The 12732-nt window shown below is 54.9% G+C and overlaps 1 protein-coding gene and 1 non-coding gene across 2 annotated transcripts; one reads left to right on the plus strand and one right to left on the minus strand.

Moving 5' to 3' along the window:
* Positions 1 to 347: 347 nt before the first annotated feature.
* Positions 348 to 6543, minus strand: LCAT (lecithin-cholesterol acyltransferase). The gene is given in 6 exon segments (NM_001310370.2): positions 348 to 1525; positions 2295 to 2519; positions 2778 to 2873; positions 3162 to 3277; positions 3598 to 3754; positions 6393 to 6543. Coding segments are annotated over 6 exon segments (1356 nt in total). The 3' UTR covers positions 348 to 914.
* A 537-nt stretch (positions 6544 to 7080) lies between these two features.
* Positions 7081 to 7153, plus strand: TRNAK-UUU (transfer RNA lysine (anticodon UUU)). The gene has a single exon. It is a non-coding gene; the product is annotated as a tRNA-Lys (tRNA).
* Positions 7154 to 12732: the final 5579 nt, after the last annotated feature.

The following is a 12732-nucleotide window of genomic DNA, read 5'->3' on the forward strand; positions in this document are numbered from 1 at the left end:
CAGGAAATGGGGATTTCGCAGCATCTCCTGGGGCCGGAGGGACCTGCAAGGACCACCGAGACCACCTCTGGGCCACCTGAGAGGCAGCCCATGTGCCCAAGAGCATTGTCCAAATGCTTCTTGACAAGCCTGGGCCGTGGCTGCTTCCCTGGGGAGCTCATCCCAGCCCCCAGCCACACTCCTGGGGAAGAACTTTACCCCAGGAGCCCTCCTGAACCTCCCCAGGTGCAGCTTTGAGCCATTCCCTTACATCCCATCACTGCTCCCCACACTTTCAGCTACACATTGGTTATCAGACACTAGTGGAGGTGAGCTGCAAAACACCACACAAAGGAGGCTGATGGTGTAGAAGCCAGGTATATTTATTATTTGGTAGATCTGCTGATTCTAAGCTGGTCTCATGCTGGGGGCCCAGCTCGTTGCCTGCACGCTGGAGGCTGGCAGGGGCTCTCCTGCGAGCTGTACCCGTCCTCCTGCCCGTGCCCACCCCGGTGGTGGCTGCCCCAGCACCGCGAGCCCACCCGTGCCACACAGCTGCTCACGGACCCCAGCAAGGCACCGTCCTGCGTGGACAGAGGCTACGGTACCATGGTCTGAAGTGTCTAAAGATAGCTTGCTAGCGATGAGGGCTTGCGCACACAGCAGAATCCACGAGTGTGATGTTAATGAGCTGGCAGCGCGGTTAATTATCCATCCGCTAGTGGGAAGTGACAAGCCTCTGAAGTGTAATTAATCACCGTTCCCAAAACAAAAAAAAACACACAACACAATCAGAGTGGAAGTGGGTGCCAGCCCATCCACCCGAGCCGTTGGTCTTGCTCCTTCTCATAGATACCCAACTCCGAGTCCTTTGCCCCCCTGCACGCCAGCTTCTGGTGGATACCAGCATGGAGGGAAGCCGACCACCATCTCCTTCAGTTCTTCCCCCTCCTCCCTGCCTCCAGGCTGGATTTCAGAGCACCCATCTGCCCCAGCTCCCCGTGCTCCTTGGTGCCAGCCCCGACCTGCGAGCTCCCCAGCAGTATTTCATTGATGGAGCTCAGCGTCAGGTTGCTGAAGACCATGTTGAGGTGATCGATGCCTCGCAGCTCCTGGATGTGGACTTTCTGCTTCTGCTGGTTGCGCCACCGCTTGCACAGCTCCGAGCTGCGCCTGTTGACTGTGTCATCCCCGTCCCCGTAAATCATGTCCACGGGGTCCTCGTAAGGGAAGTGCTCATCGTATATGTAAGTCTCCACGGTGGGATAGCCCGTGCCATAGAGGCAATACGTGTCCACACCAGGAGGGGGTAAGCCCTTCAGCAAGTCCTTCATGTCCTCCCACATGTACCAGCCATCCTCCAAGTTGACATCGGTGAAGAACTGCTTGTAGTCCCGGTAGGTGTAATTGTAGGAGGGTGTGGAGATGAAAATGTGGTCCTCGGGCCAGGCCAGGCTTGTTGGGAACATCCAGGGGCTGGTGGTGGTCATGCGCTGCTCTTCGCGCAGCTTGATGTTGGACATCAGCGGGATGCCCTGGTTATCACCTGCGGGACACAGGGACTCGTCAGAAACAAGGAGAAAACAAGGGGGCTGATAGCAGGTGGCCAACCTGCATTGCCTCCTGCAGACCTGGGTGTTTTTGGCCTCTCTGGAGTCCTAAAACCATGCAACGATCTTAGATGACCTTAAAAAATAGTCTCTGGACTGTGTAACAACAAAGAATGATGCAAGGGGTCAGATGTTAACATTTTCAAGCACATGATTTTAAATAAATTCCTTGCATTTTGGAGGCTCAGCTTGTGACCTGTGGATATTTGGGCTGTCAGCATTAGGCAATTGATTGTGGCTTTCTAGACTGAAAAGAGGCTAAAGAGGAACTGGGTGAAGGGAGTTTAAAGCCTGGAAAAAAGCTTGTGGGGGATGGGCTCTGATATATGGGGAGATGCCAGCAAGTGGCACAGGGCAGTGCGAGGGTCCCTTCGGTGGCCTCCGTGTCCTCTGCTACAGAAGGGTTGTAGAGCTTGGAGCAAAGGTCCATCTGCCTCACAGCCCTGCCCCATCAGAGGCAGAGTGGATGCCTGGGGAGGTAGCGAGAAGAAGGCGAGCTCCCCAGCCTGCTTCCCTGGCCACACAGTTTGTGTCTGAAGCATTTTCTTGAGGATGGGCAGTTCTGGTTTCAAAGAACATCCCTAGCCTTCAGCTGTTTGTCCCCCAGCTCTTCCACCAGCGTCTGGTCCCTGCTCACTGCCACCCTTCCATTTCTGCAGGAGAGAAAGAAAACAAAGAAGTCTCTGCACACGAGAAATCACTCACCAGATGCCAGGACACGCAGGGGCTTGACAGACCCGCCCCAGGGGGCACCCAGGGAGATGAAGCCCCCGATGTACTGATCTTTCCAGGCTTGTCTCTGCTGTAGCAAGAAGTAGAGGACGTTGAGGTTGCCCATGCTGTGCGCGATGAGGAAGACACGCTGCTGGTACTCGTCGTGCATCTCCTCTATCAGCGCCTTCAGGTTCTGGAAGTATTCAGGTTGCTCCTCTGTGGGTGAGAGAGGCACCAGCTCTTGGGCAGCTCAGGGCTGACCCCAAGAGCCCCAGCTGGAGAGAAGTGCCAGCAGAAATGCCACCAGGCACATTCGCATTAGAGTGCTGCTGGTGGCCAAGCACTCACTGACACACACAGCCCTGTCCAGGGGTTCCTCCGTGCTGAAGCACCCCACAGCATGCTGGCCTGCTCACCGAGAGCCATCCTGCCTCCCTCCCTGCATGCATGACCTGGTCACAACCCTACACTTACGGGGCCCGACCCTCCAGTCATAGGGGGCTGCCCGAACCGTCTGGTCCCTCACGTAGCCGTTGTTCACCAGGTTCTGCACCAGGGTGTGCAGGTAACCTGCGGAGAGAGAACAGGTGGGAATTAGGTCTGCGGTCTTCTCCTGTTATCCTTTTTCCACCCTGATCCTATTGACAGCCAGAATTCCCTCTGATAAGCTCGATCGTTCCGGTCAGAGATAGTGGCCCTGTGCGTCCCGGAGGCGTGACGTGCTGGGGTCAAGGCACTCGGGGTGAGAAGGGAACGTGTCCCTGGGGTCAGCGTCCCTCCCTCCTGGGTGCCCTCTGCTGAAGGGTGTTTGGGAGCCCTGGACATCCCGTGCCTCTCCACGAAGCTGGCTCCTCTCACCTGCCAGTTTGCTCTGGTCCAGGTATTCCACAGAATAGGTCTTGCCGAAGCCAGGTACACGGATGTGCACCCCAGGGGCGTTGGACATTTTCCGGGAGGTTCGGTTGTACACCACCCTGCAGGGACAGGAGAGAAGGTAGGAGCAGGGCCACGTCCATTGGGGACAGGGTAGAGATCACCAGGTGGCAGCTTGGCCCCAGGGGCTGCTCCCAAGTCTCTAGGAGGTGCTGAGGACAGTCTGGCTGGCACGAGCACATGGTGGGGATGTGGAAAAGGGGAAGGCGTTTGGAAAGCACCGGTGAGAGCTGCGTTCAGAATGCACAGTCCAGGCAGGACTGTGTGTGTGCTGGGTCAAGGCCAGAGAGGGAGGAGAGGGGAGGGAGATCCCTGGTAGGTCATTTCCCTGGGGACCTCCCGGGGTGGGGGTGAGCGGTACCTGGTGTTATCGATCCAGCAGTCAACTCCCACTGGCAGGAATGTGTTGAGGTTGAGCCAGATGGTGAAATAGTCCTCAGTTTTACGGTAGCACATCCAGTTCACCACATCTGGCTTGTCCAGCTTGGCTTCCAGCTGGTTCCCAAGACACCCGGGCACTGGAGGCACCACAGAAAGAGGCCAGGGTCAGCTAGACCCCATCTCTTAGGGCTGCCTGGCCCCGTGCTTCCCTAGCCTCCATCCTCCCCTGGGGCTGCCTGGCTGGGGACACCCAGGGACCTGCTGTTGGATGCTGTTGGAGGCAGCACCCACGGAAAACAACCTGCCCAGGCCCTGGTCCCTGCCAAACACAACACATCTGAGGGCACTTGGAGATACGGGGTGCGCACAAACGTGGTGGCAGCGTGCTAAAAGCACATCCCTGGGGACCACTGAGCCACCTCTCCCCACCATGTGTGCTCTGCCCTGCGACACCCAGCTGAGAGCTGCCACCAGCACCCACCCAAGCACGTGGAGATACACCAGCACGAAGCAGCCTGGTGCATCTCCCCCTGCGTGGCTGCCTTTCCATGCTCCTCTCCTCCAGAGAAGCTCCTCTGCTCCTATCCTCCAGAGGGACAGAGCTGGAGCTCCTTGGGGCTGCCCAGCCCCACCGTGTCCCCTGCCCTACAAATCACACCCATCGGTTTGCCCAGGGCAGCATAGGCCCTGGGGAGGTGTCCAGGGTGAAAGTTGTCCCAGTGCTGATGCCCAAGGCCCACGCACTGTTTTCCTGAACTTTAAACCCTCCATGTAGGCTGAGCAAGGTCCCTGAAATGATTCGGAACCGTTCCCTGTGGGAATTCAGTGCAAATATCACACAGGGTAAACACAACCCCGTTTTAACCAAGTTCACTGCCTGCCACATGTGAGCTGGGCTCTGCCTCTGGGACCTGCGCTGTGGTTCTCTGGCAGGGACAGGGGACACTCGCTACGGAGACTGCTCCCGGCCACCATTCAGGATCTGAGACCTGCCCCAAAGCACTGGACAAGGATGAGAAGTGAAGGGACCACAGGGGACAGTGGCTGCCAGGCTGGTGGGATGGGAGCACTGGGTGCTGAGTGAACCCGACAGCCCTTGCAGGACCCCAACTGTGTCAAGGACACGGGTTTGGGACAGCCACAGCAGTGTCCCTGCAGCGGGGTGCAAGGCCAGCTTGGCCCAGAGATGCTCCAGCCTCATCCCACCCACCACAGCCACAGCTCCACGGCATGGCAGAGCATTCCCTGGGATGCGGGGACATCCAAAAGCCTCGTCCCACGCAAGGGGGGAATGGGATCTGCTGGTTGCCTTGCTCAACCTGCTTCACGGCTCCTTCACCCTGGTGGAGGCTCCCTGTGGATACGGGGAAGGTCTAATCCTGCCTTTAGACGGTGAGGATCAGCACATCCTTCCCTGTAAACAAGTGGATGCTGGTGGAGAGCCCAGGCATGGGATGGGGAGAGGGCAGAGGGCTGCTGGACCTGCCCAGGGGGCGAGCAGAGCGGGTGACAGCTTCTGGGGCAAGAGGTCACCCCCAGTCCCATGGGGCAGCTCCAGGATGCTGGGGGCACCCCAACCCCCTTCCCCCAGGGCAGCCAGCAGCCCCGGTGTGCGTATTCCTGAGCTCTGCCTCGCCTCGGAGAGGACATTAGGTAATTATTAAGGGAGCTCCTGTGGGGGCGGAGGGGTTATCGTGGGTCCCAAGGGCACTGGGGGTTTCTGGCCCTTGGGTTTCAGCCCAGGGGGATGGGCTGCATGCCCATGGTGTCCCGACCACCCTGGCACCGTGGCCTGGGCACAGCACAGGGGTGACCTCGGTGCTGGGGTGCAGGGCAGAGCCAGGAACCCCTGCTGGGATGGGAAGAAAGGGAGGTCCTGGGGGGGCATGGACCGGGGCTGCATGGGGGTCTGAGCAAGCTGCAGCCAGGTGAAAGGGTGTTGGAGATGTTCTTCTTGCTGCAGGCCATCCTGAGAAGAGGGGACGGTGCCACGCCACCCCCTGCCCTACGTGGTGACAGCCACTGGGGCCACCTGGCTGCAGGCACTGTCCCTCCAACCATGCCGTGCCAGGGGCTGGGGGCACAGCCACCCCTGCCAGGCTGCGGTGCTCGGTGCGGGCTGCCCTGGCGCAAGCAGAACTCCATGGGCATGGGTGCTCAAAGGGTCATCCACCAGATGTTCTGCTTTTTCTCTTCTCTTTTTAAAAGGGAAACTCCGTTTGATTAAAAAAGAAAAAGAGAGAGAGAGAAAAATAACCCTTCTGCTCAGAACAGTGCCAAAATCCCATGCCAAGTCCCCGGAGACGGCGCAGGGGGCACAGGAAGGCTGGCCACAGCCGTGCACCACCAGGAGCTGTTTGCAAACAGCCCTGGCCAGGCAGCAGGACTGGTGCTCCATCCCCACGTCCCTAGGTGATGCCCCAACCTCTCCTTTTGCCTCTCCGTGCACCTCTGGTATTGCCATGGCCCCAGCAGGGTGGTCTGATGTGGGGCGGACACCCCCCTGCAGCATTAGGGGATGGAGCAACCATCACTGGGGAGAAGCGAAAAGCATGGGGCAGACATCAGGGGAGCCAGGGGTGGTAGATCCCATCCTGCTGGAACAGCACTGGGGATCCACAGCCCCCTGAACCTCTGTCCCTGACCCCTCCCCGAGCAGAGCAAGCCCTGACCCCCCCCTCAACCATGCTGGGGTCTCTGATAAGATGGGCAGAGACTGCAAAGTGCCCCGGCCTCACCGCCAGCACCCTGGCAGGCGGGCTGATGTGACCTTACCGAGCACCACGGGCGGCGTGCTGTTGGTCGGGGGTGCCTCTGGGGTGGAGGTGGGTGGGAAGAGGACATTGAAGAGCCAGAACTGGGACGCGGGCTGCGGGAGCAGCAGCAGCAGCGTCAGCAGCGCAAACCCAGCGCCCGTCCTCCCCATGGCCAGCTTGGCTGGGCTTCCCTCCGGAGGACGTCGCCAAGCAAACAGCCTTTTATATTTTTACGCAGGTCCAGGCAGAGGCGCTGGGGCCGCAGGGGAGGGGAGAGCAGCAAGGGGCTGGCCGTGATGGGGAGGAGGGACGGGGAGGGACGAAGGCCCAGCCTTGCAGACGTGCCATGGACTCTCTGCATGCCCGGAGCCCTGCCCGCGGGTGTGAGCAGACCTGGTGGCTCAACCCATGGCCTCATGGTGCCCGAGCTGTGTGCGGGGACGGTGACCGCCACGTGCCTTGGGCCGTGTTCCCCCCTGGCTCCCTCAGAGGCCCCACGGCTGCCCTCGGGCATCCCGCGGTGCTGGGACAAGGGGCAGAGCTGGGGGAGGCCACACTGGGCCTTCACGGCGTGTCCCGGGACATGGAGAGGGGCTCTGGGGGCAGCCTGGTGGGAGCAGCGAGTTCCCACCTCATCCCCCTGCTGGCACAGGGACACGGGGGGCTCACGGGGCTGTTCTAAGCATCACCCAAAATCCCAAACGTGAGCCTGGATAGCTCAGTTGGGAGAGCATCAGACTTTTAATCTGAGGGTCCAGGGTTCAAGCCCCTGTTCAGGCGAAAGCTTTATCCTTTAGGCGTGAGCAAGGGGAGCCCGAGGGCTGGGGGGGCTGCAGCCTGCCCCAGGCACCCTCTCCTGCCTCTTTTCCCTCATGCACACCCTCAGAGGAAGAGCCCACCAAGCACTGGGAGGGCTTCAAGGACTTTGCTCAGGTCTCTGTGGTGAGGCTGCCAGAGAAGGGGAACAGACACCTTCCACTTGGAGCTGGAGGTTGGGTTGAGGAGGTTCCTGCTGCCCCCTGGCTCCACCTTTGCAGCCATACGAGACCACCCTCACCCAAAAACTCAGCTCCAGCACCCTGTGCCTGAGGCTGGTTGAAAAGCAGGGCCAAAACAAAGAAGCACTTTCCCCCCTTCATCTCTCTGAGAGTGCTGTTTTCGATGGAGCCCCTGCTTTTTGGGTGAGGGGTGGGTGGGCAGTAAGTGCTCATGAGAAACAGGATTTAGGACAGCAGAAGAGAAACCAGCTCCTGAGATCTCCCAAAGTCTACTTTGACACTGGGGCTCTGGCTGTGGAGAAGGTTCTGTAGGATGGACAGGGATCTTGGTGGATGTGTGGAGGGCTGGGATGCCCGCAGGACACCAGAACAGTTCCTCCAGCTGCCTGTAGATGCTCTCCACAGAACCTGTTCTCATCCCAACCCTGTCCAGGACCAGGCTGAGCGGAGTGTGTAAAGATCTGAAGGGTCTACAAAGGGTTTGGCCCCTTGAAGAACCCCACGGAGGTCAGGTTGGAGTTGGGGGGCTCAGGGATGACCCTGGAGGTCGACCAGGGAGGTCAAGCTGTGTGGCTTTGGGGCTGGTGTCTGGATATCTGCTCGGGCTGTCCCTACCCACGGAGCTCTCAGACCCTGGAGCCGTTTCCCCTGGGACCATCTCATCTGTCTGCACTGTCCTCAGCCACTGGGATTTTCCCTAATTATTGTATGTTATTGGACTTTCCTTCTGGGATGTCCTCATTCCTCAGTCTGTCCCCTCCTGAGGTGGCCTCATCCCTGGGTACCACCTTCTGCATTGGAGCTGTCATCCTACAGTGGCCTTGTCCATTAAATTATCCCATGCATTGGCACAATCCATTGATTTGAGACTGGACATCGTCTTCACCTCCTTCTTCTCCTTTCTCTACTTTTCTCAGTCCTTCCTGCTCACCTTCTCCTGCTCCCTCACCTCTCAGGAAGGTTTGGTGCTGGAGCAGTTTGCCGTGGGGTTGCCCAGCACCCCAAACCCATTTAGGCAAAACAGAGCCCTCCTCCACATCAAGGCAAAAAGTCTTTGTGTGAGAGCAGAGGCTGCAGTGACACACGGGGCCACCTGAACTGCGCTGCACACGTGTGTATCAATCTCAGATTATTTTGGCAAGATATAAACTCTTTAAGAGAAAGCTGAGTAATTCTGGATGAAAAATATCCCTTTGGGGATTTTGACGTTTTTGCACAAGGATTTTTTTCAACGTGAACATACATCAATTATCCAAGTTCAGTGTGTTATTCTTCAGATAAGCTTAATGGCCTTATCTCCAAACCCGGCTTTCTGGGAAAAAAAAAATAAATTAAAGGATGAAGACATCTTGTATTTCCATTCTGTGTCTCAGCTGTGTAAAAGTAGAACAGGTGCTTCTGGTGCTAAAAGACAACTTCTGTAGATTATTTTTATTCTCTTCCTTCTGCATTATATTTAGAAAGGAAAATGCTTTAGGAACTTTGTATGAGTAAGGAAATATGTATATGCAATAAAATAGTATATGAAGATTGGAGGAGTATGCAAGTAGTTCCCTACAAACTGCAAATCCTAAAGGTAAATGAGCAATGAATTTTGCCCTTTGTTTCTATTTCTAGCTCCTTCACTTCCACAGTTTGCTCTCAAAAAAGGAGAAAGAAATGGGCACCTGCCCAGGAGCATCCCCAGTGCCCAGGGCTCCTTGGTGGCACCTCCCCTGCCCAAAATGAGGACCCAGCTGCTGCCCTGAGCCCACCGTGGCCACCCATCCCCTCCCACAGCTGCAGCACAGCTCCCTGGTGGAACCATTTCCTCATTTTTTACTCCTAGCTCTGTTTGCTTTCTAAATTGAATAAGGTATGAATTAAACAACAAAAAACAAAAACCAGTCTGCAAATAAAAAGCCTCCCCTCCCCTTCCCATGCACAAGTGGCTCCTTCGCCAGCTGAGCCCCGAGTGCCTTTCCCAGGGGGACCTACCTTGCTCAGCTACTTCTAATTTCTTTTCCGAAAGCTGCTGTCCGAAGTGAGTTCTGCACAGCTGACAGGAGGGGGCACTAAGACAAAGGGAACTCCACGTTTCGATGGCCTGAAGGCTGCTAAAGGCTCGAGGCAGTGGTTTAAAACACTTTCTCCATCCGAAGACCTCCTGGCGCACCACAGGGATCTCCATGTGCCTTTCGGTGCCCCTGACCCCTCCGCTTGCCAGAGCTGCAGCGTGTCAGGATCATTCCTCAGCACGGAGTGGGTTTCACCTCTGCCATGAAGTTCTGCATCACCGGAGGTGCTGCAGCCAAAACCCCGTTCCCCAGGGAGTGCTGGTGGTGAGGCTCTCCTCACCTTGATCTTCCTTCTCCAGGCTGTCTGTGGGATGGGGTGCCGCCGTCCCCCCTCCTCCTCAGCATGGCAATGAGGCTGCAAAATTCACTGCTAAACCCAGACAACACCGGGGTGGGCTAAGGGCTCTGCGGCAGGGGCAAACACGGGATCCAGGGGTCTCTGAAGCAGAATTTGCTGTGCACATGTGCTGCCAAAAACCCCTCTGGTAGCCTCTCATTCAGAAACGGCTGCCAGACCTTCCTCTCCCCCCAGCTCTTCTGTGCTCCCTGAAGCAGCAGAGTCCTTCCTGGGATAGCCTTGTCAGGTGCAAGAACAAAACACTACTGATCAACTGGAGAGGCAAGAAAATGGTCTGGGAAAGGGAAAACCATCCTGAGAAAGTAGAAATTGGCAACTGCTATTGGCTGTTCCAGCTGGAATAACAAAAAAAAACAGAGAGGAGACATTGGTGTTCACAGACACGTTGCTAAAAGCAGGAGGAAAGCTCCGCCTGTTTTTCCTAAAGGCAAGAAAGGTCAAGGCGCTTTACAACAAGCTCTAGTGGCTGCCTTTGAATCTTGTAGTCATGTTAAGAGTAAATACTTTGAGAAGTAGAAACTAACCACAGATCTCTGGCTTTATGACAGCTAGACAAAGTGTACATGGCCAGTCTCCAAGAGTGAGACCATTGAAAAGCTACAGGCACCAAGAACTGATAATGAGGATGATGATTCTGATTTTGGCAACAGACCGTCTGTCCCCATCTCATCACCTGAACCTAAGCCTGATTTAACAGCCTCCTTCTACCCTGCTATGAAAGGGCACTGCTGGAGACAGAGGTGCTCCCCCACCACCCCAGGTCTGGATGACCACAGTGGCATTTGATGCAGAACAGCTATGGGAGATGTCCTTCCCCTCCCTGGACTGCTCCTGTTGGGTTTTCCACGTGGACACTGACACTGGCTGTCCAAGATGTCCTTTATGGACAAAATGACGTACCCCAGGGCATGGTGTCTGTGTTTAGCAACAGCAGGAGGGAAAACAAAACTCTTGCCAAATCAGCGCCTGGGGGACCAAAGAGCCGAGCCTCAATGTTATGTGGTGGAGCCCATGGAGCACAATAAGGGCTCAAGGGCTGCCGAATTGGGCAGCCTTAATGGGAATCACCCCTGAAATGCCAGTCTGTTAAAAGGAAGGGTGAGTCAGGCTGTATCAAATGACACAGGGAGGTCAGAATAATAATAAGAAGAAAATGCTTGAAAATCCCTCTTCTGGTTCTCTAGTCCAACTATTGGGAAACTAATAGAGGAACTTGTCCTTTGACCCAGGGAAATCTGACGACCAGTCTCAAGTGAGCAGAATTTTGGAATTGATATTAGCAAAAAATAAGTGAAGCAAGGGGCTAATGTGTGTGTGTCTGGACAACCTTGTTGCTGTGCGAACACCACTCAGCAAACAGCCAAAACAGTGGTGTGTTATCGATGACATGTTAGCCATGAATCTAAAACATACACTTTACAGGCTGTTTTAAAGAAAACAAACTCCAGTTATCCACTTTAGTCTTATCCATATGTATGTGCCATCCAGGGCATTTCTAGGTGCTGAAGGGACAAATGGAAGAAGAAGTTGAAATTCATGGTATCGGTCTGGTGCTCAGGTTTGGTTTTGTTTATTCCAGACTGTGGACTCAACCCAGAGAAGCTCTTTTCTGCCATCACAAGACTTTTGCCTATCCTATTTCCACCAGGAGATGGTTTTAGGTGGAGAACTCTCTGAGATAGCATATGCCCTGCTGGATGTGGCCCAGACATTCATTGAGGGTGGAGGAGATTGTTTACTCCTGCCTGCTTTGTGCCAAAATCTAAGTCTGCTCTGTTACTGTGGGGCTATGCCATCTTGCTCTTCCAAATCCAGCCACCTCAGTTGCTGGACCCTCCTGTGCTGCTCCCTCTGCTACTGGTTGTGTGAGATTGCACATTTCCTCATGAAAGCTGTAGTTTCTTCTGTTTTAATATGCCAGATGCTCTTGCTATTTCTCCTCTTGGCTGGCAAATCTAGATTTGTAGTAGCAGCTAGGGTAAGTGGTCTTGCCCTTGTCTCAGGGATGACGTCCCCAGGTGTTCAGCTGAGTGATGACATGGCATTTCACACCCAGAGTTCCTAGATTCTTTATTGCCTTCTTGCTTCCTCATTTTGAAAGGAATTCCAGAAATACTTCTGGTTTGCTAAGCTGCCCTCTAATTTGTCATGAGCACACAGTTTTGTTGCAGACAACTGTAGGCTGTGAGGCTTCATGTATGATTTCTGTGGCAGTTCTTGCAAGCCATGGCCTGTTCTGTTGCCTCCAATAGTTGCTCATACACTGCGTTATCACCACTTAAGCAAGATCTGTCCCAGTGATTCCCACTTCAGTCAAGAAAGTTTTTCTTGGCACTGCTTTCCCAGAGCAAATGGTGCAGGAAATTAGTGTTAAACATTAATCCAGTGGGTACAGTAAGGTCAAGCTAGTGGACAGTGACAATAAAAGAGTCCTTGAAGGTTTGTGTACAAGCATGATGAATCCATGTAACATCATCACAAATCAATGATTATTTAAATTAAGCTACTTTTGCAAGCAGGTTTTGTTGCTTAATTCCTTGCTTCTACTCTCATCTTCCATGAGAATCACTGCTCTGCTGTTACTGCAAAAGAAACTCGGAATCTAGTGGTGCTTCTCCTTGGGGAGGCAAACTGGTGTTACACACAACACAAGCCTCTCTTTTCATGGCACACCTGGTATAGATGTATTATGAAGATGCACTCTTGCTAATGTTCCTGCAAGACACCTGGGAGATGAGGGACTATAGAGAACCAGGGGTAGGAGCCTCTGTGCCCAGGCACAAAACCCTACCAGGATGATGGCCAGGTCCCTAGTCAGAAATCTGCCAATCCGACCAACCGAGCTCAGTTACTTGCAAAATAACTCCGAGAAATTCTCCCAAAGCATTAGTGAAGACTGTCACAATGGTAGTTAAAAGGCAAGCAACAAGAAGGCTCACACAGTGC

The sequence above is a fragment of the Anas platyrhynchos genome, chromosome 12 (genome assembly GCF_047663525.1).
Source record: "Anas platyrhynchos isolate ZD024472 breed Pekin duck chromosome 12, IASCAAS_PekinDuck_T2T, whole genome shotgun sequence".
Taxonomy (NCBI): Eukaryota; Metazoa; Chordata; class Aves; order Anseriformes; family Anatidae; genus Anas; species Anas platyrhynchos.